The sequence below is a fragment of the Manacus candei genome, unplaced genomic scaffold, assembly GCF_025592945.1.
Source record: "Manacus candei isolate 608988 ecotype Guabito, Panama unplaced genomic scaffold, ASM2559294v1 h1tg000007l, whole genome shotgun sequence".
Classification (NCBI taxonomy): Eukaryota; Metazoa; Chordata; class Aves; order Passeriformes; family Pipridae; genus Manacus; species Manacus candei.
The window spans coordinates 7506525-7533633 of record NW_026138055.1 but is presented as its reverse complement, the minus strand read 5'-3'; the positions used below and the strand labels follow the sequence as shown (position 1 = coordinate 7533633).

The window sequence follows — 27109 nt, the reverse complement described above, 5'->3', positions numbered from 1 at the left end:
TGCCCTGTCTCTAATCTCTTTTTCACACATAAGCACAGGTACTCCGGCCACTTGTTCTTTATTAACTGGGATCATTAATTGGATTCTGAAGGAAAAGATTTTCACTTCTGAACATCCAACAGAGAGAACATTTTCTCCCACACTGAGCACACCTTTTTTCCCCAACAACAGTGATTCATACCTCAAGCTACTCTAGACACTCAGCTTAACAAATCTAATTCAGGTTATTCATATTTGATCTTAAATACTCAGCACAGCCTCAGCAGTCACTGCTGAACTGACAACACCAGTGTGTGGTTCCAACTCCTGACATGGGAAACCACTTTCCCTGGTTCTGAAGGCCAGGTTGGATGGGGCTTGGAGCAACCTGGTCTAGTGAAAGGTGTCCCTGCCCATGGCAGGAGGTTGGAACCGGATGATCTTTAAGGTCCCTCCCAACTCAAACTACTCTGTGATTCTGTGATTCCATGAAATTCGAGTCTCACTGCCTACTCAAGCAAAACTTCCTAAGTTTTTGTGTCGGACCTCCATGCTGGTGGATTTGAGAATCTAAAGGGTATCCTGGAGTTGGAAATGGTTCCTTGGATACTATTGGTTTTGTTTGTTCAAACCATTGTGAAATGTGATCTCCAAAAAACACCTCAGCTGGAGACTTTCCTCCCTGTCCAACAGGGCTGGGGTGAAGCTATGCCAGGTGTGTTTGTGGCAGAACCCCAATGTTTGGATACACAGAGGATGTAAATGGGAAGAAATGTATTCCTAAGTCCCTTCACATAACCATGAGAAGCCTGCTCACTTTATAGGGGTGAACTAATAATTAAACAAGCTGGAATTTCTTATGGGGCAACTTGCCAAGTTTCACCAGTTCTGAAAGAGGTTCTAGAGAGAGGTTCTTCCCCCAGAGGGTGGTTGGGCACTGAACAGGCTCCCCAGGGCAGTGGGCACAGCCCCAAGGCTGCCAGAGCTCAAGGAGTGTTTGGACAACGCTCTTAGGGACAGGATGGGATTGTTGGGTTGTCTGTGCAGGGCCAGGAGTTGGACTTTGATGATCTTTGTGGGTCCCTTCCCACTCAGGGTGTTCTGTGATCTTCCTGCATGAAACCCTTTGGGTGTTTTTTTAAGCAGACACTTTTACCAAGTCTCTATCAAGTCCAGGAGGGTTTGAAGATGCAATAATTCTCTTCAAGAGACAATTCAGGATTCAGCTTTCTCAGGAATGATCTGGTTATTCCCTAACTTTGGTCAGACTTCCAGTTTTGGAATTGTAAAGAATTACCACAACATAGGCAGCTCCCAGGACACAGACAACTTGGCCCATATCGTGTGGAAAAGCACCCAGAAATATGTTTTTAAAGCACCAGAGCTTTTAAATAGTGATAATAACAAATCAGTTCATAAAAAATTTATCACCTCACATTATTCTCATTTGCCTTTTCAGAAATAGCCTCCAAATGTTAAATCATGTCCAGAGTGAAACTCTCAAAACCATTCACCTAAAAAATCAGATCATGGCACATCAACACATTAAAAATTTATTTTATTTTATTTTGTTTATTTTTGTTTAGACCCCTGTGCAGTGGCCTAAGTTAATGCTTCTTCAGAATTTAATATTATTTGAATCTATGAAGAGGGTTGAGATTTTCCTCCTAACAAATTCTAGAAAAGCCAATTGCAGATGATATCAGATATCCACGGATATTAATCAGTGCTAGGAAAAGTTTTGGGGACTATTTGTACTGAGGGATTGTTCTCACTCACTCAGAATAATTACACACAACTTTGGCATCACCCTGTCCCTGTGTTTTGCATGGTTGGCCCTAAAGATATTCCAAGAGCGCAGAGACCTGGAGGGTTGTTCCTGGTGAGTGCCTGGATAATTCCAGGACAAGAAAGGATTTTACTGAAGTGAGGAGAAAATAAACACAGAGTTCCTTCTTTGTTGTGCAGACATTTCCCAGCTTGGCAAATGAAAACTAAGAAAACAAACCTTGAGATGGAAAAGAAAATGTTTGGACAAAAATGTTAAATTTAGAATCACAGAATGGGTTGGGTTGGAAGGGACCTTCAAGATCATCCCATTCCAGCCCCCTGCCATGGGCAGTGACACCTCCACTAGCCCACATTGCTCCAAGCCCTGTCCAACCTCGCCTTGGACAATTCCAGGGATGGGGCAGCCACAGTTTCTCTGGGCAACCTGGGCCAGGGCCTCACCACCCTCACAGACAACAATTCCTTCCCAATATCCCATCTCTCCCTGCCCTCTGGCAGTGGGAAGCCATTCCCCCTTGTCCTGTCCTCCATCCCTTGTCCCAAGTCTCTCTCCAGCTCTCTTGGAGCTCCTTTAGGCACTGGAAGGGGCTCCAAGGTCTCCCTGGAGCTTCTCTTCTCCAGGTGAACACCCCCACCTCTCCCAGCCTGGCTCCAGAGCAGAGGGGCTCCAGCCCCTGGAGCATCTCCGTGGCCTCCTCTGGACTCGCTCCAGCAGCTCCACATCCTTGTGCTGTTGTTCCCCAGGGCTGGAGGCAGCTCTGCAGGTGGGGTCTCACCTGAGGGGTCAGAGGGGCAGAATCCCCCCTCCCCTGCTGCCCACGCTGTGGGATGAGCCCAGGACACGGGGGGTGCACATGGCCAGGGCATGTCCAGCCTCTCACCCACCAGCACCCAAAGTCCTTCTCCCCAGGAACATTATGCCACGTCCCACGATTTTTTATGATAAAATGGAAAAACTTCATGAGTAACTAGCTATTCCCTGGGAAAAACCAAAACCAAAACCAAACCCATCTCTGCTAAAAATAATGTCTTATGGAAATTTAGACCCAAAGAACATTTTATGTGTGCAGTGTCGGGTACATATGTGTGTCTGTCTCCTGCCAGCCTCCTTCCTCCTCTGGTCTCACTTCAGACTTGCCCACTCACTCTCTGGTTGCCAGATCCCCAATTTGGACTTGCTGTGGTATCAGGAGCACTCACTGGGAAGCTCTCCCACGCCTTCAGGCTCCCTCATCCCAGCTGTCAAGAGGATAAACCCAGTTTGTGGGGTTTAGGGAAGAAACGGGGATGGCAGCTCTCAAGACACACTGTGTGCTCAGATATGCCACTGATATCAAGTAGAAAACAACAAATAAATCACCTTCAGCTGACTTGCCTGCTATTTTAGCAAATTTAGTTTAAATAGAATAATTTTTCTGCTTCTTCATGGAAGGGTTTTTCTCTCCACCTCTTTCTTTTCCAGATTCCTGGCTACATCCACACAGTAAATAAAGCAATGCCAGGACCAGGCTAAGACATAAAATTTCTCCCAGTCCCTGGCACTCTCTTGGTCTGGGCAAACTGGCTCAGGAGTTAGCACAGACAGCAATTTCCAGCAAGCTGCCCATTGTGGATCCCTTTTTTGGGAAAACCAGGAGATCTTAATATCCTATATATGGCTTGTCCATGCCAGCTGGCCTCTGGGTTGCCTTGGATTTATCCCTGTGGATGTGGACACTGCAATCACAGCTGATTTTCAGCCACAAACATCCTTTACCTTGTGCTTTCTGCTCTTGCACTCCCCTTCCTGGGAAAACATCAGAGGGCGAAGCAGCTGGGTGTTTGGATAACAGGATCACAATCTATTTCAGGAATGAAAACAAGCACAGAGGGAGCCTTAAAAAACACCAAGTGCTCATCCAAGAGGCAAATGGTCATGGGACTGCAGCATATGGAGGGTGATTCTCTGCTCTTCTGCAGCCAATTAGTTCTTGGATTTCACATGGAAAACCCTGCTGGTGTGAGTGCACACAGAGTGGAGGAGAGCTCACCCCCTGAAAAGCCTAAAATCATGGAAATCTCCTCTGATTTGGGACATGTGGGCTCACCAGTGACTCCAGATCAGGGAGAGGAACATCTGCTCCTCAGGGTCTGCCCCGAGGTCTTTCGGGGAGGTGCAGGAAGAGTGGCCAGAGAGCCAGACAGTTCATGATCCTGCTCTCCAGGCAGGAAAGGAAGACATGGGAAGAGCCCTGTCTCCTGCTGAGGACAAACAAGCTTCTTGGCAAACCTCTTCAGGACAGATTACAGGGTAGAGGGAAGCAGATGGCCGGGTGTTTAGGGGTCTGGCAGGAGGAATCTCTGGGCATTTGGCAAAGGGCACTGATTGAGCTGCATTTCCTTCTGCCTGGAAACTTTCTATTTGTGCTTCTCCTGCTCAACAGGCCTGGGGTTTCTTAGGAGGCTTTATGAGAGCAAGGAAAAGCAGATGCTGCATGGAGATACCTGCTTCCAGAAGCTGGAGAGCCCTCCTTAACCCATCATGGGTTGTTATAACCCAAATGCATCTTTACAAATACCTGTGCAGCCCATGGGATCACAGAATATTTAGGTTGGAAAAGCCTAAGAGAATCGAGGCCAACCATTCCTCCAGCACCACCAAACCCACCACTAACCCATGTCCCCAAGTGCCACATCTACAAGGCTTTTAAATCCCTCCAGGGATGGGGACTCCACCACTGCTCTGGGCAGCTGTGCCAGGGCCTGACCACCCCTTGCCATGAAGAAATTTTTCCTGATTTCCAATCTAAACCTCCCCTGGTGCAACGTGAGGCCGTTTCCTCTTGTCCTGTCACTTGTTATGTGGAAGAAGAGCCCGACCCCCACCCGGTTCTATCCTCCTATCAGGCAATTGTAGAGTGAGAAGGTTCCCCCTGAGGCTCCTTTTTTCCAGACTGAGCCCCCCGAGCTGCTCCTGTGCTCCAGACTTCTCTCCTTCATGCAGGGAGGGGTCTGTAGACCCTGCCACAAGATTATCCTAAAATTGTTGGTGTGCACAGCCCGGTCTGAGGGTTGGGATCTTTCTGCTCAACTGGGGAGCAGCAGCTGCGGGATTGGGAACACAGGACAGGATAATTTGCGCAGGACCAAGAGATAAAGTTCATCAGGGCTGTGTTTTGTTGCACAAGGGGCATGTTGTTCCCCTCACAATGTCCTGAACGTCTCCCATTCTCCAGAGGATTGGAGCAATGTTTGCTGACCGATATCAGGGCTCTGCTGTGCCAGGCAGTGTCAAAACACAGGGAGGGAAGGGCCCCGCTCCAAAAGTTACTCATCCTTATTTTACAGGAGAAAAAACAAGTCCAAAAGAGCAGGGTGGCCCTCAGTGCCATGTTCAGAGGTTCCTCTGGAAGAGATGAGATTCAAACCAAATTATTTTGGGTACAAGCCTCAGCAGTCCATTCTCCCTTATGCACGTGGAGAGAAGACTGAAAAAGGCAGGCAGTGAAACCCATCCCAGTGCCAACCACTCCTCTACTCAGGTACGTTTCTGAAGCACCTCTTACTCCTTTTCCTCAGTGTAATAGCTGATATGTCCTTGATTTGAGGACTGTTTGTCATTGTTTTTTTCCTCTGAGCTGGGAGAGAGATGATCCACATCACCCAGGGCCTGCAGAGTTGTCAGGACTAACAGTGGTCTTACAATCAGTCCACCACGTGCAGCCACAGCCAAAATTTTCACTCTTCCCTCCTTCACGGAAGCAGCAGTTCTGTGTCCCCACTGTCCATGGGGCTGAAGCCTTTGCTTTTCCTCACAGCCACCCTTCAACTGTGGCTGCTTCATCCCTGGAAATGTTCAAGGCCAGGTTGGATGGGGCTTGGAGCAAGATGGAATAGTGGAGGGTGTCCCTGCCCATGGCAGGGGGTGGAAAAAGATGAGCTTTATGGTCCCTTCCAACCTGAACTATCAAGAGGCACCAGGGCAGGTTATGAGGGAAAATTTCTTCCCTGAAAGTGTAGTCAGGCACTGGCACAGCTGCCCAGGGCAGTGATGGAGTCCCCATCCCTGGAGGTGTTTAAAAGCCGTGTGGATGTGGCATGTGGGGACACGGGTTAGTGCTAACCTTGGCAGTGCTGGGGGAACAACTGGACTCAATGATCTCAAAGGGCTTTTTCAGCCTAAATGATCCTGTGATTCTATTCCACGGTTCCATGACTGTGTTGCAAATGCTGTTAATAAATGTCATTCCTCACAGCACCTTCAGTAGGATGGAGGACACCCCACATTGGAAGCAGCTGCCCCTCACCTGTGGGGTCTGGTGGTGCTTCCTAAGGGTGGAGCTGTGGGGGCCATGGGGATGGAAGGGCTGAACACAGGAGAGCCCAGGAAGTGTCTCCTGGGAGGCTCAGGGGGGTTAATACCCGTAACTGCAAGGGATCTCTATGGAATCATAGATTACTGGAATGTCTTGGGTGGGAAGGGACCTTAAAGCTTACAACCCCCTGCCATGGGCAAGGACACCTTCCACTAGCCCAGGTTGCTCCAAGCCCCGTCCAACCTGGTCTTGAACACTTCCAGGGATGGGGCAGCCACAGCTTCTCTGGGCAACCTGTCCCAGAGACCCCAGGAGACCCCAGGCCACTCTCCTGCAGCTGAGGAGCTCCCCAAAGCACCAGCCCTCCCTGTGCAGTTCCCTATCCCGCTGCTGTGCTGAAAAAGCACAAGGAAACAACTTTTCCTCCTCAGCCAGGATAAGCTGCCCAGGTGAGCAGCATTTTAACAGTCCTGCTCATGTCCTGGAGATGGGAGTGTGTGTTTAGCTGTGGATTCATGTGAAAGAATTCCCAGTCCATGCAGCAAAATGCAGGGAGGATTAATCCTGTGCTCCCAGGCCATCTCAGCACTGAACTGAAAGCAGCAATGGAGACATGTCTGTGTTTTAAGTTACACCCAGGACTCCCAAGCTCTGGAAGCTTCAGTCCTGGGAGAGACCCCTCTCCTCTTCTGGAAGGGTTGATGGTGTGGATCAGTGCAAACCGCTGTGAGAGGAGAATTAATCGTCCTTATTATGAATCTTTGCATAAATCTGTGAGATTAAAATGTCATTAATTAGACTTCCAAATCATCCTCAGATATTGAAATCACCTGAACTGCCAGCATTAATAAGGCACAGCCTGGATAAACTCAGGCTGAACTCGGCACCAGGGGTGAGTTTAAAAATTTGGGTCACTGTATCTAAACACCTCTGCAATCCTTCTCGGGGGCAATTGCCCAGGACAGGCTGTCATCCAAATCTGCCTGTTGGCATCTGCACGGAGAGTTCCAGGCTGCTTCCATCGGGCAGGGACTGAACAACCTTGAACTTGCATCACTGAGCTGATCACGGGCAGGACGGCACCAGGCAGCTCCTCACCCCCTCCAAAGAGAGCCCCAGAAATGGCTGGTGACCTGATTTCTTTGTTCTTCCTCAGAATCAAAGCAGGTGGAGGCTTAGGAATTGGAGTTTCTCCAGGTGGGAGAGACCTGTGGTTCTGCATCAGAGCTTGGTTCCACCCACAAGCCCAGCAGTCCCTTTTGGGGAGCAGCCACGGTACCTACGAACAGCAGACGCCTCTTCAGGGGGATTCTGGAATTTGCTGTCACCCTGGAGAGTCTTTCATCTTCTTCCCATTCCTTAGAAGTTCACTTTTGCTTGGAAGCACAGGGAGTTTGTAAACAGCCCTTCTCACCCTCACAAATACTCTCAGGGTAAATGTCGGATTTCAGTGTTACCAGTCTTGATTTTGGTTTTTAATCATAAAACCATGGAATGGTTTGGGTGCGAGGGGACCTTGAAGATCATCTCATTTCAACCCCAACAGACCAGGTTGCTCCAAGTCCTGTCCAACCTGGCCTCGAACACTTCCAGGGATGGGCATCCCTCCCACGATTCTGTCAATAAATTCAGTGGGGACATCTAGTTTTGAGCTGTGCCTGACCTTTCAGACCTTCTTAACAGAGGTCTTTTACCATAATAATTGAGAGAAAAGCATTTGATTTTATGCACATTTGGCCCTGCATCCTCGCCACTGGCTGTAGGATGTTATGTGAGAACTTCCAGTGCCTAAAGGGGCTCCAAGAGAGCTGGAGAGGGACTTGGGACAAGGGCCTGGAGGGATAGGACAAAGAGGAATGGCTTCCCACTGCCAGAGGGCAGGGTTAAGTGGGATATTGGGAAGGAATTGTTGGCTGGGTAAGTGGTAAGGCCCTGGCACAGGTTGCCCAGAGAAGCTGTGGCTACCCCACCCCTGGAAGTGTCCAAGGTTGGATGGGGCTTGGAGCAACCTGGGATAGCAGAAGGTGTCCCTGCCCATGGCAGGGGGTGGAATGGGATGAGCTCTAAGCTCCCTTCCAACCCAAACCATTCCATAATTCCGTGATGGAAATGCAACTGCCGGGTGCTGACCCAGCCTGGAGGGTGCTCTGGGGGTCCCTGCACAGAGGGGCAGCTGGAGGGGACCGTCCCTCTGCCAGGGCCGGGTGTCCTTGGGGAAGAGCCCGAGGGGGATTTCAGAACACGTGTGAGGTGGCCTGGCTGAATTTTTTGCCGTTTCTCCATTTTTTTTTTGGCCGGGCCGGTCTCAGCCGGGACCTGGGGATGCGTTTGCTCCGTTCCCGCGGGTTTTGGACCCAAACCGCGGCTGCCCCGGCGGGCACCGCCCCCGGCCCTGCCCCACTGCCCCGGGCTGGGGCGCTGGGATCCTGCTCCATCCCTTCCCGCTTCACCCCCACTGCCTTCCCCGCTCCATTCCCAGTCCATTCCTGCTCCTTGCCCGCTCCATTTCCGCTCCCCTGCCCGTTCCCATTCCCTCTCCCTGCCATTCCCATTTCCCCTACATTCCCTCTCCCCTGCCCCCTCCATTCCTGCTCCGTTCCTGACTCCCAGCCCGCTCCATTCCCGCTCCCTGTCCGTTGCCATTCCCATTCCATTCCCGCCCTCTGCCCGCTCCATTCCCAGTAAATTCCTGCTCCCTTGCCCGTTCCCATTCCCGCTCCATGCCTGCTCCCTGCCCGCTACATTCCCTCTCCCTTGACGGCTCCATTCCTACTCCATTCCCGCTCACTGCCCATTCCCACTCCCACTCCATTCCCTCTCCCTTGCCCGTTTCCGTTCCCACTCAGTTCCCTCTCCCTGCCCGTTCCCATTCCATCTCCCTTTCCCGCTCCATTCCCTCTCCCATTCCTGTTTCCCTCTTCGCTCCATTCCCGCTCCTCCTTCCCCAAGCCCCGCCCCCTGCCCTAACGAAGCCCCGCCCCATCCACGACCCGCTCCCAGTCATGCCCTGCCCTCTTTGCCCTCCCCTTCCCTAAGCCCCGCCCACACGGTCTCCTTTCCCATAGGCTCTCTTACCCTCAACGCCCCGCCCCTTCCCCTAAGCCCCTCCTCTCGCCCCGCCCCCGTCCTCAATCCCCCCGTGGTTCTCCCGGAACCTTTTTCGCGGGGGTCTCGGGATGCGCCGGGCCCTTTTCCCGCAGCACCATCGCCTCCAAGGCGGATTGGTCCGGGCGGCGTCACGTGACCGAGGAGGCTCCCGGGGAGGTGCTTCCGGCCCGTGCCGCTCCGCCGGCGGCTCCCGGCAATCCGGGGGGTCCTGGGAATCCGGGGGATCCCGGGGCTGCCTCCTGTCCCCTCAAGGGCTCCCCCGCTGCTCTGACCCCCCCGGGGGTCTCACCGCCCCGCTCTGTGTCTCCCCACTCTCCCCCCGGGCCCTGAGGGCAAAGGCGGGTCCCTGTGAGGGCCTCGCCCCCCCCACTCCGCTCATCATCCCCACCCGAGAGCCGCGACCACGGCGGGTTATGCCCCTTCCCGCGCGGGTGGGACCGCACAGACCCTCCCCGGCGCCTCCACCCCCTCCCTGTTTTCCCGGTGAGTTTTTTCCCGGTGAGCTTTCCCGGTGATTCCCTCCCACCCCCGCCATGGAGTTCGCCGAGCTGATCAAGACGCCCCGCGCCGACAATGTGGTGCTGCACCGGCCGTTCCACGCGGCCGTGGAGGGGACGCTGTGCCTGACCGGCCACCACCTCATCTTCTCGTCCCGCCGCCACGACAACGCCGAGGAGCTGTGGCTGCTCCACTCCAACATCGACTCCTGCGAGAAAAGGTGGGGCCTCTCGGGAGAGTGGTTGGCAAGGCTGGTTGTCCCGGATCCGGGTGTTGAGAGGAGGAAGGATGGAGATGGCAGTGGGGTTATGCTGCGCCAGGGGAGGTTGAGGTTGGACATCAGGAGAAATTTCCTCACGGGAAGGGTTGTTAAACACTGGAAGGGGCTGCCCAGGGAGGTGGTGGAGTCCCTATCCCTCGGAATGTTTAAGGAGTGGCTGGATGTGGCATCAGTGCATGGTCTGGGTGGCAAGGTGGTGCCAAGTCACAGGTTGGACTCAATGATCTCAGAGCTCTTTTCCAACCTAAATGTTCCTATGAGAGCACAGGGCAGGGTTTTCCTTTTGCTTGGATGTTCATTTTGACTGTTGCATCTGAAAGGTTAATTTTTTGGTCATATGGAGAATCAAAACTTGTGTGTTTGAACACTTCTGCTCTGTGTTAATTATTCAGTGGATCCATCAATAACCCTTGAAACACTTGAACACTTCAATAACAGTTGAAACACTATGTATAATTTGTAAATAATGCAACTTTACCACCTCTTTTGCATTTTTACCACCTCCTTTACCCTGTCCTTTGCAAAGGGGATGGAGGTCGGAGTGCTGGTGGAGGGGTTTGCTTTGTGTCAGCCACCAAAACTGATGGACTCTGGAATTTCTGATCCCCAAATCCACCTCCTGCTGCTCCACACCATCATCCCTCGCTCCTCCAACTCCTCATGGGAATCAGTAACCCTTTAACAATGTATTTTTGTGGTTCAGCTGAGTTGTAGCTGCAGCACTCCCATTATTTTCCTTCCCCACCCTGTTCTTATTACAGAAGCTCCAAAGATTTGGGTTTTTTTTACCCTCATTCCTGCTTTACCTACCCTGTCACCCTTCCCTCCCTCAGTGTCTGCCCCATCTCACTTGGTCTTCTGCTCCCTCACTTGCTCCTGTTTCAGCTTCCTCATCATAATTTTTTAATTAATTACAAAGTCTTTCTCATTTTTCTTGCCTTTTAAAGAAATCTGGTAGAACAGATTTTTCTGGAAAAATCAAGCAGGAGCAATTAAAACCCACCAAGTTGGCAAAGAGTCTGGAATGGGGGGAATTGCTGAATGCTGATTAAATCTGTTGCTGCTTAACTTTATTCCTGACTTTTCTGAAGTGGGAAAGGAGCAGAAGGGTGGGAAACTCAGGGAATGTGTTCCCATGGAGCATTGCTGAGTCCTCAGGGGGGTTTGGCCTCATCCCTGTTACTCCTTGTACTAAAGCTCCATTTTGAAGATTAATATTTACAAGGTTGTCCTTCAGTTTTTAAATTTTTTATGAGCTCAGCTGCAGTTGCAGTGGAAGTTAATCCCAAATAAGGAAGGAACATGGAGTTATGAGGAGGGATTGCTGGCTCAGCACCTGATTTACTACCAAATTACTCTGCAGATACTCACAGCCCTTATTTTCCAGGAGGTCTCCAGAGCAGCCCCTGAATAGCTTTGTGGGAGTGAAACTTTACCATTTGAAGGGATAAGTGTATTTTCCCAGTGCTGGGGAGGATGGAATAACGAGACTCTCAGATCTGTAAAAGGTTTAGAAAGGCCCAGCCTGACCCTGCTGCAGGTTCTTAGTGCACAACATTGTGCCAGGCTCAGAAAATCTCTTCTCCCACTGAATTATAAGAGGGTTTTTTGTACAAAACAGTGTTTTTTTCAGATTTATCAGATGATCAAACTGCTCCTTGAGCTTTTGTAGCTCTTTAAACAGCTGGAATAGGACTGAGGAGGGCGTCTGGGAGCTGGGTTTGATTTGGAACCAGAGGTTTTTCTGGGCTCCCTGGATTTGTAACCAGTGGGGGGGGGGGTAAGACCTTATTCCCTGAGATCTACAGGGCAAATCCTGGCACTGCAGGGATCAAACACCAAAATTCCATGTTAAATCAGAAATCCCAGACTGGTTTGGGATGGAAGGGAACATAAAGATCATCTTGTTTCATCCCCTGCCACTTATTTCCTCTCCCACTATCACAGGCTGCTCCAACCTGGCCTTGAACACTTCCAGGAATAGGGCAGCCACAGATTCTCTGGGAAAACTGTGCCTGGGTCTCACCACCCTCACAGCCAACAATTCCTTCCCAAAATCCCATCTAACCCTGCCTTCTGGCAGTTTAAAGCCATTCCCCCTTGTCCTGTCACCCTCACAGTGGTGTAATATCTATACTTCCACTCCATAGCACAAGGACAGAATAAATTAAAATAAAAACAAGCTTATATCAAATAACAAGTTGGTTTTATATCTTTTTTTTTTCTTGCAGGATGATATTGGGGAAAAAATTACTGCTAATGGAGTTTTGCCTTGTAGGAATTTGTGTTGGGAAGAGCTGTAACATCCCCTCACAGCTCCCAGATCCTGTTCTGATGAGGCTCCTGTTCCATGTCCTGCTGTAGGTTCGTGGGGTCGTTGGGCACCATTGTCATAAAGTGCAAAGACCTGAGGATCATCCAGCTGGACATCCCTGGGATGGAGGAATGTCTGAACATCGCCAGCTCCATCGAGGTGAGGATTCATCAGCATCAACAGAACCGGCGGGTCTCCATCTCACCTCAACCTCAACAGCTTTTTGTCTCCAGTTAGGGAGGTTTTCGTTGGTGTTATGTAAGGGAAAGGAAAATTCTGGAGTATTTCCCACCAGGTTGTGGGATATTTCCCATAGGTTGTGGATTCCTCATCCCTGGAAGTGTTGGATGAAGCTCTGAGCAATCTGGTCTGGTGGAAGCTGTCCCTGCCCATGGCAGGGGGTTGGAACTGAATGAGCTTTAAAGTCCCTTCCAACCTAAACCAGTCTATGATTTCTGATAACTGTTAAAATCATGGGATTTGCCTCTAGGTCTGTTTTTGTTGTTTGTTTTTTTTTTTATTAAAAAACCCCTGAAACTTCTTTCTTTAAGCCCATATCTTGCCACAGCATTTGGGAATGGGAAGTTCATTCTGCTGAAGCATCAGAAACCATGCAATCATCTAGTGACAGGACAAGGGGGAATGGCTTGAAATTGCCAGAGGACAGGGTTAGATGGGATATTGGGAAGGAATTGTTGGCTGTGAGGGTGGGGAGGCCCTGGCCCAGGTTTCCCAGAGAAGCTGTGGCTGCCCCATCCCTGGAAGTGTCCAAGGCCAGGTTGGACGGGGCTTGGAGCAACCTGAGATAGTGGGGCTGTCCCTGCCCATGGCAGGAGGTTGGAATGAGATGAGGTTTAAGTTCCCTTCCAGCCCAACCCATTCCATGATTCCATGCTTTCTCTGGTCCTTCCAGGTCCTTTCCACCCTGGATTCTGTCACCCTCCTGTATCCCTTCTTCTACCGGCCCATGTTCGAGGTGCTGGAGGACGGCTGGCGCTCCTTCCTGCCTGACCAGGAGTTTGAGCTCCTCAGCTCAGTGGTGAGTTGCACTGGAAGGATTTCCACAGGCACTTGGATATTCCCTGAAGGATTTCACCCAGCAGTGGCTGAACTGAAAATCCTGGATGGTAAAAAAATTCATCTGTTGCCTGGGTGAGAAGTGAGTGTTGTTCAAACACTCTGTGAACATCAGGCATTTTTGTGTTGTACAAGAGGAGGTTTGAGGAGTTTTTAAGATTTATCTGCGAGGACACAAAGGTAGGAAATGTTTTGTCCTTTGTGAATGACTCTCTTTATTAAAACAACAAATTGAAGCCCTTTGGCCAGGGTTTGCTTCACTTAACTTTGAATCTGGAGTGGAGTGAAATAAATCTCTTTCAATCCCTTAATTGAAAATAATATTTTAATAAAATTACTCAGGATTCCTTATCTCTCCAGTAAATATGCCCAGTTTGAAACACTTTTAGCTCTAGTTCATGCTGGGGAAATATTCAGGGAGGTTTAGAGAGCAGGAAACTTCCAGTCCTCTTTTTTCCAGGTGCTGTTGAGCACATGTTATTATTTTGGTGCCATGTTGATATGGTACATGTTGATATTTTTGGTATTATGGTACATGTTGATATTGTTATGGGTAGGAATTGTTCTTGTGGCATTGCCTGTTATTCAAACTTAATTTTAGGATGCTGAACTATCTTGGTTGCAGGAACTTCCTTGGATTTACATCTCTATGTTCCAAGTCTTTGTTTCCCATCCAATATGAGCACTTGCTCCACCATCTCAGGTTGCTGAGCCCACATCCATTAGTGCAGCAGCACAGAACATTGATTTTTTTTCTTTTATCTGCAGCCCAGCCTGTCTGCAGCATCTATCACTTCCTGCCTGGGAATGATAACTGAATAATATCATCAGCTTGGCCAGATTCAGGTGATGAAATCACCAGAAAATTAAAGGAGTTCAGAGATCTGGCTATTTTTGTCTCATAATTAGAGAACTCTCATGTATCTTATCTTCATCTGATGTCCAAAGACAGACAATCTGACTTATTATCATAACTAGCAACACATGGATCCCTTAATATGCTTTTTTTCTCCTTATTTTTTCAGAGATTTTAAAATGCACTTGTGAATCTCTTGTTTTTCTGAACATCTGCTCCTTGTAAGACTTACATTTAAAAATCATATTATTATATAGCAATATTTCATTTCTTTAAAATATCCCTGTCTGGCAGCTGTTGATTAATTCTTGGCTTTTAACCCTTAAAACCTCAATTTTTTTAAGAAAATGCTGTCAAAAGCCACCTTCAAATGATTTACATTCCCTGAACAACAGATAAATATGTTGTTGTTGACCAAATACTCCTTGTTCTGTGATGAAACTGCCTTATGTGAAGTAAAAGGAAAAGGCTCATTAAATTCTTTCTGCCATAAGTTAAATGAGTGGAATTCCAGAGGTTCCCCCCCATCCATTAAATCATCCACCTGGATCTGTTATCCCTGACCTTCCCCCACATGTCAAATCCATGTAAAGTAATGTATTAATTCCACATTTCTCTGCCACGGGAGAGTTGTTTTAAAACATGGACACGTTCTCTAATGGCAAAGTAAAGCTGTAAAAGTTATAATTTTTTAAAAAATTAGATAATGCATTAAAAATTTAGATTGTCTGTGATGTTCTTTGTATTCTTCTACTGCATAACCAGTGAGGGGCTGAATGGAATTCAGAGTTTGTGTAAGGGTTTCTTATTTTTATTGAGCAGTCAGAGAAGAGCTGAGATGTTTCTCTTCTACCAAATTCCACAACTTCAGGACACTGCAAACTAACTGGAAATTGTTGCCTAAAATTATGTGAAGAGGCCATGAGAAGTTTGTACACTGACAGTATAATTAACATAAAGGTATTTTATTGCCAGAAAATTCACTTATTTCTCTTTTTATTTCCTTTTTTCCTCTTTTTTCTTTCCCCCCCTTTCCTCCTTTTTCTTCCTCCCTTTTCATCCATTTTCTCCTCCGCTTTCCTCCTTTTTCTTCTCTCCCTCCCTGCTTTTTCTTCCCCCTTTCCTCTTTTTCTTCCTCCCCTTACCTCTTTTTTCTTTTCCCCCTTTCTTCTTTTTCTTCCCCCCTTTCCTCTTTTTCTGTCCCTTTCCTCTTTTTCTTCTCCTCCTTTCCTCTTTTTTCTTTCCCCCTTTTCCCTCTATTTTCTTTCCCTTTCCTCTTTTTTCTTTCCTCTGCTTTCCTCTTTTTTTCTTCCCCCTTTTCCTCTCTTTTCTTCCCCCAACTTTTTTGCTCTTCCCATTCCCCTTCGTGGCTGGAAAGAGCTCAGGAACTTGAATGGTTCAATTGTGCTTTATCTTATTGGAGCTTCTTTTAAAAAATCCCAATTTTCTGACTTTGGGCTCAGTTTACAATGGTTTGGGTCACCCCCATTTTGCTCTTATCAGACAATCATCAGTCTTTGCATCTGCTATGCTCCTTTTTCATGCACAACCTGTCCCTAACAGGACTTTTTCCTTGGGAATGGCCTCTGCCATTGCTGCTTTGCAGGGTCCCTCAAGGTCCTTGATGGTTTCTCAACTTTTTTTTTAAGGCTTACTAGTAGAACTTGAATTATTTCCCACTGTTTTGTGGAAAACAACCTCTCCTGGCAGTTCTGAGTTTTAGGATGAAGGATATCTTGGACTTCTGGAAATCAATATCTCTAAACAAGTGCTAGGACAAGAAAAGTGGAAATCCCAGAGATAGTCTTGCAAGGAGAAAATACTAATTTTTCTTTCTTTGGAGTCCTTTCCATTGTCCTCAGTGTCCTTTGCTGCTTCTGTCCTTAACTTCTTTTGATTCCTAAAAGAACAGATCTCACATTGGGAGAATTAAATGTTAATTTTGTGCTTTCTCTGAGTTTTACACAACACAGTTACCTGATGATGCTGAAGGTGAGGTCCCTCCTCCCTTCCACTGCAGGCCCTCTGCTGCACGTACCTAAATTGCTGCTGCCTCCCTCTTCCAGTTCTAATGGCCATTTTTTCTCCATATTACAGCTCTACCCCAAAAAAAAAGCTAAGAATGGAGTTTACTCCAGCAGTGTGAAGCTGGCACTGCACAGGTTAATGGGATCTCTGCAGGAGGAGCTGTGCCAGGGAAGACAAATGGTGCCAACTGCTGCCAGGCCCCTCCTCCTTCCCATGGAACAGTAAATTACAACTGGATGACATAACAGGATCATCTGTCTCGTGTTATAAGTGGGGAGGGGAGGAGGTTCTGGGCAGGGTTAAATTACCAGAGTGGGAGATAAATCAGGGGACGCTCTTCCACTCCTTTTCATGCTGGTGATACCAGTGACAGCCAGGCTCAAACACACCACAGAGCTCTGGCTTCACCTTCCCCACATCCTGGGGAGGGGGGGGTTATCAGTTTTATATTCCTGTAATGTATTTATCAGTTTTATATTCCAGATCCACACAGATTTTTTTCATTGTGATCAGATTGTACACCTTTATGTGTAAATTAACACAGACACCCCAAAAAAAGCTATAAAAATAGCATTATTTTATAAAAATTGTCATTGTTGATGCATTAAAAGCTGGAGCTGTGACCAGCCACATCCCTTTTGTGATCCAGAACTTTTCATCTCTGCTTATAACCTGATGGCCAGAGGCAGTTTGACTTTGCATCTGGGAGAAGCTCTGCTTTCTGTAAACTGGAGCTGTTCAGAGAAGCTGTTTTGAGGCTAATTAATAATGAAATAAGGTTGTGGTGCAATACTGTCCAGCTGGGCCACTGCACACAGGCAGCAATTTCTGCTCTTGCTGCTGCTGCTGATCCTGATGCACATAATGTGTGTTTTTCCAGCATCTTTTTCTTAGATTGCCACTAAAAAGCACAATTTTACTGTCTCCAGTGCCACATATCCCAGGCCTCAGAGCTCCTGCTGCTGAAAGTGTTGTGAGTCAGATCAGCTTGTTGATCTGATGGAAAGACTTCATTGCCAGAAAACCTTTGTGAATTGATCCCAGTTTTCCATTTTTGCAGTGAGCCGGTCAGGATGATTTATATGAGCAGGTAGCAGCCAGGAGGTGCATGGCAAGAGGTAGCAAGCCTCTGGAAGAAAGGAAAGAGGGAGAAAGACCTAATTCTGATCAGAAATGTGCAATTTATACATGTTAAACCAGCAGACCTGAATCGAGGTATTTGTGTATCCTGTTACAGGTTCATTTGTGCTCTTCCCTTCCTTTCTGTGCTACCTGCTTTACCCTTCTGCCTTTTAGTCTGGCTGAAACTTCCTGTGAACACATGAGCAGAGGTTTTATGGCATTTCTGTGAGGTCTCTGCTTCCTGCAGAGCTCCTTGTTGACCTTCTTCCTTGAGCTGGAGCCCAGCCCTGTGTCTGACCCTGGGTATCAGGTGCCTGAGTTCTCATGCCAAGTGCCTGTGAGGTGCAAGGTGCCAACACTCAGCACTTCTTTCCCAAGGATTTGGCTCTTGGAAGCTCAAAAGTTACATAACAGGAGCTGAGGATGAGACCTTGGGCCTTGGATGCTCTGCTGCTTCCAGAAGATGCTTTGGGAGCAAGAGCTGTCGTTAAGCACGTGGAAAAGAACCAAGCTGGAGGTATTAAATTGCAGTTTTAACCTCAAGGTAGCTCCAACATCTGGAGTTGGTGGAAATTCCTGCCTTTGTCTTGTGAACTCTTCTTTCAGCACAGAGGGAGGGTTGAGCCCATGTTACTGGATCTAAATGAACTTTTCTGCCCCCTAAATTTGCTGATGTAGGAATATATTCCTGCTCTGGGATATCCCACATTGTCTGTGCCTGTGAAATAATTGAAAGCCACAATCACCCATTTCTGACCACTTGGGCTTATTTGGTGCTGTTTGAGGGCGTGGATAAACCAGAGAGGGAACTGTTGTTCAAGTCCTCCACCTCAAGAACCAGAATCACCTGATCATCTCCTCCACTTCTTTATCTGCATGTTGGGTAATGAGTGTCTGGGAGCTGCTGCCACGAGATGTTTTCAGGGAGCATCAAGGATTTGGGGGCAAATTAATGGGTCAACAGACCTATAAATGGTTGGTAAAAGGACAACTGAGCTTTTTCCTGTGGTGCAGATGGAGCAGATCACCAATATTCCTCTGCGTGTGCCTTATCCTGCACATGGAAGTTCTTCTTCCCAGGTTTTAATGCTCTACCACTAATAATGTGTTTTCTGACCCAAAGCCTGTGTGTTCTGGTGTTTTTCAGACAGATGAGTGGCGTCTCAGCTGCATCAATAAGGAATTCTCTGTGTGTCCCTCCTACCCTCCAGTTGTCATTGTCCCCAAATGCATCACCGACGACGAGCTCCGGAAGGTCGCCGTGTTCCGCCACGGCAGTCGCTTCCCAGTCCTCAGCTACTACCACAGGAAGAATGGGATGGTGAGCTGGGTTTGGGTGTTGGTTGTTCCTGAAGGAATTGTGTGGATATGTTTGTTTCATGGTAAAGTGACTTGTGCTCTGGAACTAACACGGTTTGTGATGTTCGCCTGGTTTATTTTCCGACTTTCTCAGTGGCTGCAGTGAAAGTGGTTCTGGGGGCTGGAATGAGTCATCTCCATCCTAGAAATAGCCATTAATGTGCTTGTTTGGGAATGTGCATGGCATGAGCTTGCTTACAGCAGTTAAGAACAAGATGAGGTTTGTAAAAGCACTGCTGGCACCCTGACTTGCTTTGTCTGCCAAGAGGCTTCAAGGGAAGGATGGCAGGAGCCACATTGTCCCGTCTGAGTGGTGGGCCCTCAGCACATCATGGTGACAGCAGAGCCAGCACTGCTTCTGCTCTGTGCCTGTGGTAGGAGGATCAGAACAAGCTGTTCTCTGAGCCTGGCAGTGCAACATGATTCAGGAGCAGCAAATTCTTGGTGTTGCACAGGCTGTTTGACAAGCCAGAGTCTAATGGAGTGACTGATACACTGTAATTAAGAAATGCACTCTATCAAACTGTTGAGTGTTTGTGTCTCTTGCTGATGTAACCAGTTCTGAGGATGTTGGGATGTCCAACCTGCAGCTTTTAAACTTGATACAGGCTCCTCAAATGCTCTAATGCCTTCTCACCTCCTGGTGCCAAGATCTGTAAGCCTTGAATTCGAGGATGTCTAGTCTGACTCAGTAATAACTTGGGGCTTTTTTGCCTTGCTTTAAAATCAGCCACCCACCAGCTCCATATCAGTTGTGTTTTCTGCTTTTTCTCAGCTCAGCTGAAAACCATCAGAGCAAGATTTGCTCAGTTATCTCTCCAAATTGTGCATGTTTTCAGGTGTGAGGGATATAATGGTGTGTGGCTCAGAGCACTTGAACTTGTGACAGTAACTTTGTCCCTCATGTTCTCCTCTTGCCTCTGAGTTCCCAAATGTCCTTGGGATTGCTGACTGGCTGCCCTCACATTTTAGTGATCATTTGAGCTGCTGGGGAGCTCCTGAATTGAAAAGCATTTACTAAAGAGAAATCTCAGCTCATGAGTCTGTGGACTTAAGGTTTATTAGTTAATCCATGAGGGAAAACTGTCCCTAAGAGGCATCTTTTAACATGCGAATGATTTGAGTGTTTTAAGAACAAAGTTGGGAAGAGACCTTAAAAATGACAATCCCAAAAATGTTTGCTTCATAGGATTACAGAATGGTTTGGGTTGGAAGGGACCTCAAAGACCATCCAGTTCCAACCCCCTGCCATGGTCAGGGACACCTTCCAGTAGACCAGCTTGCTCCAAGCCCCATTCAATCTGGCCTTGAACACCTCCAGGGATTTATAACACTTCCAAGGTTTATAAAGGAGCCATCAGCAGGAAGCCAGTTCAGAGTTTCACAAAGATGGTATTTCAGGCATAATTAAAGGGGTAAAGCCCCTAAGATGATATCTGTAATTTAGAACTTTACCTGCCAGATATCCTCAATTCGAGGATATGTAGTTTGGTTTTTAAATACGTTCAGTTCCTGCAAAAGATTGGACTTAAAAAAACCTGAGGGATTCAGGGCAAGGCTTGGAGCTCAAGTGATTGGTGCCTTTCAGTCTGAACTCCCTCCATTTCCAGTGCCTAATTCCTGGTTTTGTGTCTCCCCAGATCATGATGAGAAGCAGCCAACCCCTTACAGGTACGAACGGGAGACGCTGCAAGGAGGACGAGAAGCTCATCAACGCCTCGCTCCGGCCTGGCAAACGTGGCTACATCATTGACACCAGGTCCTTGAATGTGGCCCAGCAGGCCAGGGCCAAAGGAGGGGGCTTTGAGCAAGAAGTCCACTATCCCCAGTGGAGGAGGATTCACAAGGGTATCGAGAGGTGAGTGGAATCACACAGGCCCTGCCCTGGGCTTGGCTTTGTCAGGGCTGTGGTTGCTCCATGAAGTCTTTGCTCTGTAAGAAGAGTTGTGTATGCTGGTTCCTGTCAGCAGGGTCATGTTCTTTTTATGGCCAAATCAGGATGTGTGGATGATAAAGGTTATTTGGGTTTCAGTTCCTTGTTCTGAACAACCTGCTGCAGGTTTCAGGCATCAGGCATCTCCCTGTGCCAGCCATAGCCACACTCCAGCCTTCCTGTGTTCCCTTCGCACTGGAAGGAGCCAGAAAACTTCTGCAGATGAGGATTTGTTCTGTGGCAGTGACAGTCACAGTTTTATCCAGAGGATTTTCCCAGAGAAGCTGTGGCTGCCCTGTCCCTGGAAGCATTCAAGGCCAGGTTGGACAGGGCTTGGAGCAACCTGGGATAGTGGAAGGAGTCCCTGCCCGGGGGAATGAGATGAGCTTTAAGATCCCTTCCATCCCAAACCAGTCTGTGATTCTATGAGCCAGTACTTTTCACTGGACATCTCATGTTGTTTGATCATTTAGGGACAAGTTACTAAATTAAATAGACTTTTAGCTTGGCCTTGTTCAATTTCTCTTAACCCTAATTTTGGAAAATCCTCCTACACAGATGTGCAGTAATGTTAACTGGAGATATTGGAAAGCAGTCACTCCCCTCATCACTGTGTAGACCAGCTCCTGAGGAGTTAATTTAGGAATCTCCTGGCTGTTACTTTGAAGTATTTGGTTTTGCTTCTAAAGTTTTTACTCGAACTTAAATTTTTGTTGATTATTTTACAGCTCTACAAGCATCAAACAGAAGAATGAATAAACCACAGTATATGAACACTAAATAATCCATATCCTGGTTCCTGTGTTACTTCTTATGTCTCCAATAACATTTTCCTTTTCCCAAAGGTTTAATATCCTGCAGGAAAGCCTCATCAAACTGGTGGAAGCTTGTAATGACCAGTCCCACAACATGGACCGCTGGCTCAGTAAACTGGAAGCTTCCAACTGGCTGACTCATGTCAAGGAGATCCTGACCACGGCTTGTCTGGCTGCTCAGTGCATTGACAGGTAAATCTCTTGCAGAAAGGCTTGAGTTTCTCATTCATTTTGTCATTAGATACCTCTGGAAGTATTAATAACTGCCCTCCACGATCTGGCTCGTCCTCATGCAAGATGCTGTTTCATCATCCTGGTGAAGGAATGTTCCTCCAGTAAATCATGCTGAGGGAGGCAACCTCGACTAAGAATAGGGTTTAAATTATGTAATTGAGGTGTATTCCTATGTCTGATGAAACCAGTCTGATTCAGATTGCTTTATTGAAGGTTTAGGTTAAAATGTGCCCATCTGAAATGCTGTTTGAGAGTAAAGAGAGAACACAGGGTTGATATTTTTTTTTTTCAAAAAGTCCTTTTTTTTTTTTTCTTTTCAGCTGAAAGTTTCCAATACCCCACCTCACTTACAGAGGTTAAACCAATGGCATTTCCTTGTTTTCCCCAGGAATTGGCCCAGTGCTTTTCCCCTCTTACATTTTCATCCCTAAGCAATCCTGCTCATCCCTTCTAAGTGCTCATGACCTCTCTTAACCTGACATTTCTGTCACAAATCCTACTGACTCAGCTGACTTGTGTTCAGACCTCAGCCTGGAGAGCCAAACCTCCCTGTCAGGTGCCAGGGTTTGTAAGGCCAGATGAAGGAGTTAAATATGTGTTTTATTTGTGGCTCTGAGCAGAAAAAGCCTATCCAAAAATTCAGGGAAAACCTGGCTTTTCATACCAGCTGGAGAATGTGTTCTGCAGGCACACAGGCAGGCTGGAATGCTGTCTTAGTGGTAAAACAGCATCAGAGCACTTAAAACGTGAGCTCTGTGCTTTTTGAAAGCACTGACAGTGCTGGTTTCATTACTGACTGTGCCAGAAAAGGATTGCTCTGGATCAATACTTTTGTCTGGAATTCTTTCCTACATGCGTATGATGAGAAAGATCAGTGATGAAACCATTCTGGCTTGTTGGGACAGTGGCTGATTTCATCATTTTTAAGTTCAGCTTTGCTTTTTCTGTTTACCTGGAGCTGTGTCAGGTGCCTGACCTGCCTCACTCACGGCCTGGAGGTCAGAGGTGAACTGACAGGGATGATTCCATTATTTACCATGGGCAGGAATGGCTGGGACAGATCCTGCAGCATCTTGAAGGTCTGGGGCCTGAAAGGTGAAAGGGGAACATCCTGTTATCCTGCTGTGCCCCACTTTGAGGAGGGCATAGGTTGGCAGCCTTTGGAATTGTGCTTTATCTGTCACTGCTGTGAGAGGAAGAGAGAAAGGTTAAGATTAGGTAGGAAAGGAAGGTTTAGATTAGGTATTAGGGAGAATTTCTGTGCAATTACAGTGGTGAGGCCCTGGCACAGGTTGTCCAGAGAAGCTGTGGCTGCCCCATCCCTGGAAGTGTCCAAGGCCAGCTTAGATGGGGGTTGGAACAGCCTGATCCAAAGCCTTACCACTCTTTCAGTGAAGATACTTTCCCTAACAGCCAATCTAAACCTCCACTGTCACAACTTAAGGCTGTTTCCTCTTATCCCTTCACTTGTTACCTGGGAGAAAAGACCGACCCCCACCTGGCTCTGACCTCTTTTCAGGAAGCAGTAGAGAACCTCAGTTGAGGCCCAAATTAAACCCAGGTTTGAGCAAGAACCTCCTAATACTGATTTGCAGAGCATCTGGGTGGTGATACATCTTCATTTCAGTGCTTATGGGAAGATTTGAGAGTAATGAGCAAAACGGTGAATGACACAAGCTCATTTTGAGCTGCATTTCCCAGCTATAACTCACAGGGGTACCAATCCAAAAGAGTGAGAACCACAAAGGAGATCTGCCTGTGAGATCAAGACAAAGAGCCTGGATTTCCAGACTGCTTAGCAAGAAACTGAGCCTTTCATGATGCAGAGCTCTGGTTAGTGTTGGTGAGGACCCAGGTGAGAAGGTGGGATGCTTCCTTAAGGGATGTGGTGGTAAAGAGACAGCAAAACCTCAGCATTGTCAGCACTGGTGTCCATGGGATATAATGGCATCCTCTGGAATGTGTATGCCCTTGGGATGTGTTCTGCTCATTCATACTCTTGTCCCTTCCCACCTCTTTCTTTCCCAGGGAAGGTGCATCAGTGTTAGTCCATGGGACTGAAGGAACTGATTCCACGCTCCAGGTCACTTCTCTGGCACAGATTATCCTGGATCCAAGGTGCAGGACCATCCGTGGCTTTGAGTCTCTTGTTGTGAGAGAGTGGCTGCAGGTAAGAAACACCTCTGGACAAAAGGGCAATCTGTTCCAGTGACAGCTGGATTGGGAAATAGCCTGAGAGGCAGCAAACAGGTTGGGCCTTGTTGCAACCCTGCTTGGAGTGAACAGCCTTTGTCCTCAGAGCAGCATCATTCCCTGAGTCATTTGTACCTCTGGCACTTTGTGGGGCCTCTGCCTCTCCTGGCAGTTTTTTGGGTTTGGGAAACAGCCTGTTTTGTGTGCTCAGGGTGGACATCTCTTACCACAGAATGGTTTGGGGTGGAACAGACCTTAAAGATCATCTTGTTCCACCCCCCCTGCCATGGGCAGGGACACCTTCCCCCAGACCAGGTTCCATCTCTTCCATCTCTTCAGAGCCTTGTTCAGACTAAACCACAAAACCTTAGTTCTGCTCTTTGTACCTTTGCAGTCTGGCCCCTCAGTGCACCCACATCAGTTTGTTCTTGGTCACATTCCCTGATCAAATACAAGACTGTGAACACAGCCTGGGAAAGGCAGGCAAATTGGTCACAGAATCACAGAATTGTTAGGGGTGGAAGAGCCCTCTAAGAGCATTGAGTCCAGCCATTCCCCAGCACTGCCAAGGCCACCACTGACCCATGTCCCCAAGTGCCACATCCATGTGGTTTTTAAATCCCTCCAGAGATGGGGACTCCATTGCTGCCCTGGGCAGCTGTGCCAGGGCTGGCCAACCATCTTCATGAAGAAATTTTGCCTAATACCCAATCTCACCCTCCCCTGGCACAGTTTGAGGCCATTTCCTCTTATCCTGTCCCTTGTTCCCTGGGAGCAGAGCCCAACCCCGCCCTGGTTCCCCCTTCCTGTCAGGGAGTTGCAAAGAGCCAGAAGGTCCCCCTTGAGCCTCCTTTTTTCAGGCTGAGCCCCCCCAGCTCCCTCAGCTACTCCTGCTGCTCCAGCCCCTTCCCCAAATTCATTTCCTTCCCTGGACACATTCCAGCCCCTCAATGTCTTTCTTGTCATGAGGGACCCAAAACTGACCCCAGGGTTTTGAGGTGAGGCCTCAGCAGTGAGGGGTATAATGGTTACCAGCAGCTTGTTACTGGATGCCTGAGCAATAACAGCGCGGTCACATAGACAGAACTGTCTCTAAGGTCTTTTTTGCTGCATGTACCCACATGCCACTGCTTTGTGTGTGATGCTTCCTCTGATTCCCACAGGCTGGTCACCCTTTCCAGCAGCGCTGTGCCCAGTCAGCCTATTCCAACAGCAAACAGAAGTGGGAGGCCCCGGTGTTCCTGCTCTTTCTGGACTGTGTGTGGCAGATCCTTCGGCAGTTCCCTTGCTCCTTCGAGTTCAATGAACAGTTCCTCATCATGCTCTTTGAACATGCTTATGCTTCCCAGTTTGGGACTTTCCTGGGAAACAATGAAAGTGAAAGGTTGGTAAGGATGCTTGATTTGAACCCTTGTGTGTCTGACAAAAAATCATGGAATGGTTTGGGTTGGAAGGGACATTAAAGATCATCTCGTTCCAACTCCCTGCCCTGGGCAGGGACCCTCTACTAGACCAGGTTGCTCCAACCTGGCCAAAAATCCCCACCCATTCCCAGTTTATATAGTCTCTTACACAGAAACTCTTCCATAAAAGAATAAACAGCTGGAGTTTGACGTGAGTCATGGCTGTGGGAAGCAAACTTGTCCATGCAGGCCTGGAGGAGAAGGTCAAGGCATCAGAAGCCAAAGCTGGCAAGTCTGGTCCTTACCTGTCAGGGAGGAACATGACTCTGTAGCCTGGTGGTCCTGACACCCCCAGGTCCAGCCCTGAGTGGGGCTACTGGGAGTAGCAAACGGGGGGAGGGCTGGAGCCTCCCACAGCTGTCAGAGAGGTTTGGATTCCTGTTTTGAGGTTGGATTCCTGTTTTGAGGTTAACAGTTCAGCCCTCAGGACTCCTGACTCCAGTAAGACCATGTCTGATGGTCTCCTGCTTAACTGAACATGAAGGGAAAAACCGAACTGATATTACAGATAAGGAAGGCAATTTAAAGCTTCCTATAAACCTCTCTGCCCTTCATCTTGGTTTAGAAGAGACTCTGCTGCCTTCTGCAGGGCTGCTGAACTAGTCATCTGCAAAACCAAGTTAGACTTGAAACCAATAAGATGGAATTTGGAAGAGTATTGGATGTTACATGTAATAACCTGCCTGTCACATTCGAGCCCGTCAGCCTGAGAGCACAGACAGGGTTTGAAGTCTGATGTGAAGCTTGTGCTGTCTGAAGCACTCACAGGGATGGTGAATCTCCTCCTGGCTGGCAGTTCAATTTGCTAGTGCAGGCAGGATGTTTGCTGCAATCTAAGGAATAGAGATCCCTGTGTAACTCCTTGTGGTGGGGTTGCCCCAGGAAAACAGCACTGCTTGCCCTGTGTGCTTAGATCCTTCCTGCCACCAGAGGGACCTGTCAGATGTGCCCATTGCACAATTCCAGCAGTAACACTGCTTTTATGTACTCAAGAATTCCATTTCCATCCTTCCCTGGTGCAGACCCATCCCACTTCCCAGCTCTGCCTTTCAAAACCTGGCACTCGAACCACTGTGGGGAGGTGACTGATCCTTCACCTGGACAGGAGGCAGCCAACTTCCACACAACTTATAAATGTTATTTCCCCATCTTTTATTCAAAACTAATGGTAATCAACCAGGTTGAGTAAATTGCTTTAGGTTTGCACCCTGTGCCACTATGGTGAGAGGTACTGAAGGGATTGTCCTGAATTATCTGGGCTAGTGGCATATTGAGAAACTTGTGGCCTTCTAGTCTGTGTGGTTCTGACTAAAACAGTCTTTACGGATCAAAGTGTACAAAACTAACTTGCTCCTGTGGGTTTCTTAGGGCTAAACTGAAGCTGCCTCAAAAGACCATGTCCCTGTGGTCCTGGGTGAACAGGAATGAAGAGCTGAGCAAATTCCAGAATCCCATTTACGAGGCCAACAGCTTGGTCATCTGGCCCGCCGTGGCCCCACAGAGCCTACAACTCTGGGCAGGTAAGCCAGGCTTGCTCTTCTTGTTACAGACAATATCTACTTTGGGACTGCTTGTAAAGCTTCTCCTGACCTTTTTGGATAATCCATGTGCAGTGGGTTCCCTGCTGCAGGAACTTTCTTCATCCCATGGGTGCTGAAGAGTTGGTAACAGTGAAGCAAAGTGGGCTGTCGTGGAAGTGGGGAGACATGGATGGGTCTGATCAGGATATGAGGAAAAGAATGGAACCCCCTCATTTTTCCTTTT

At 48.0% G+C, this 27109-nt stretch overlaps 1 protein-coding gene across 5 annotated transcripts in view; it reads left to right on the top strand.

Annotated features, from left to right (window-relative positions):
* Positions 1–9317: 9317 nt before the first annotated feature.
* The window catches only part of MTMR9 (myotubularin related protein 9), a 36921-nt gene continuing 19129 nt past the window's right edge, over positions 9318–27109 (top strand). For all 5 annotated transcript variants that reach the window (XR_007908415.1, XR_007908414.1, XR_007908413.1 and 2 more), the window contains exons 1-9: positions 9318–9891; positions 12316–12424; positions 13179–13304; positions 18496–18669; positions 20348–20565; positions 21486–21647; positions 23718–23859; positions 25046–25266; positions 26714–26865. Coding sequence is in view for 1 of the 5 variants with exons in the window: in XM_051812038.1 (XP_051667998.1) it covers positions 9707–9891; positions 12316–12424; positions 13179–13304; positions 18496–18669; positions 20348–20565; positions 21486–21647; positions 23718–23859; positions 25046–25266; positions 26714–26865 (1489 nt within the window). In the remaining 4 variants the exon portion in view is untranslated. The remainder of the gene's footprint in view (positions 9892–12315; positions 12425–13178; positions 13305–18495; positions 18670–20347; positions 20566–21485; positions 21648–23717; positions 23860–25045; positions 25267–26713; positions 26866–27109) is intronic.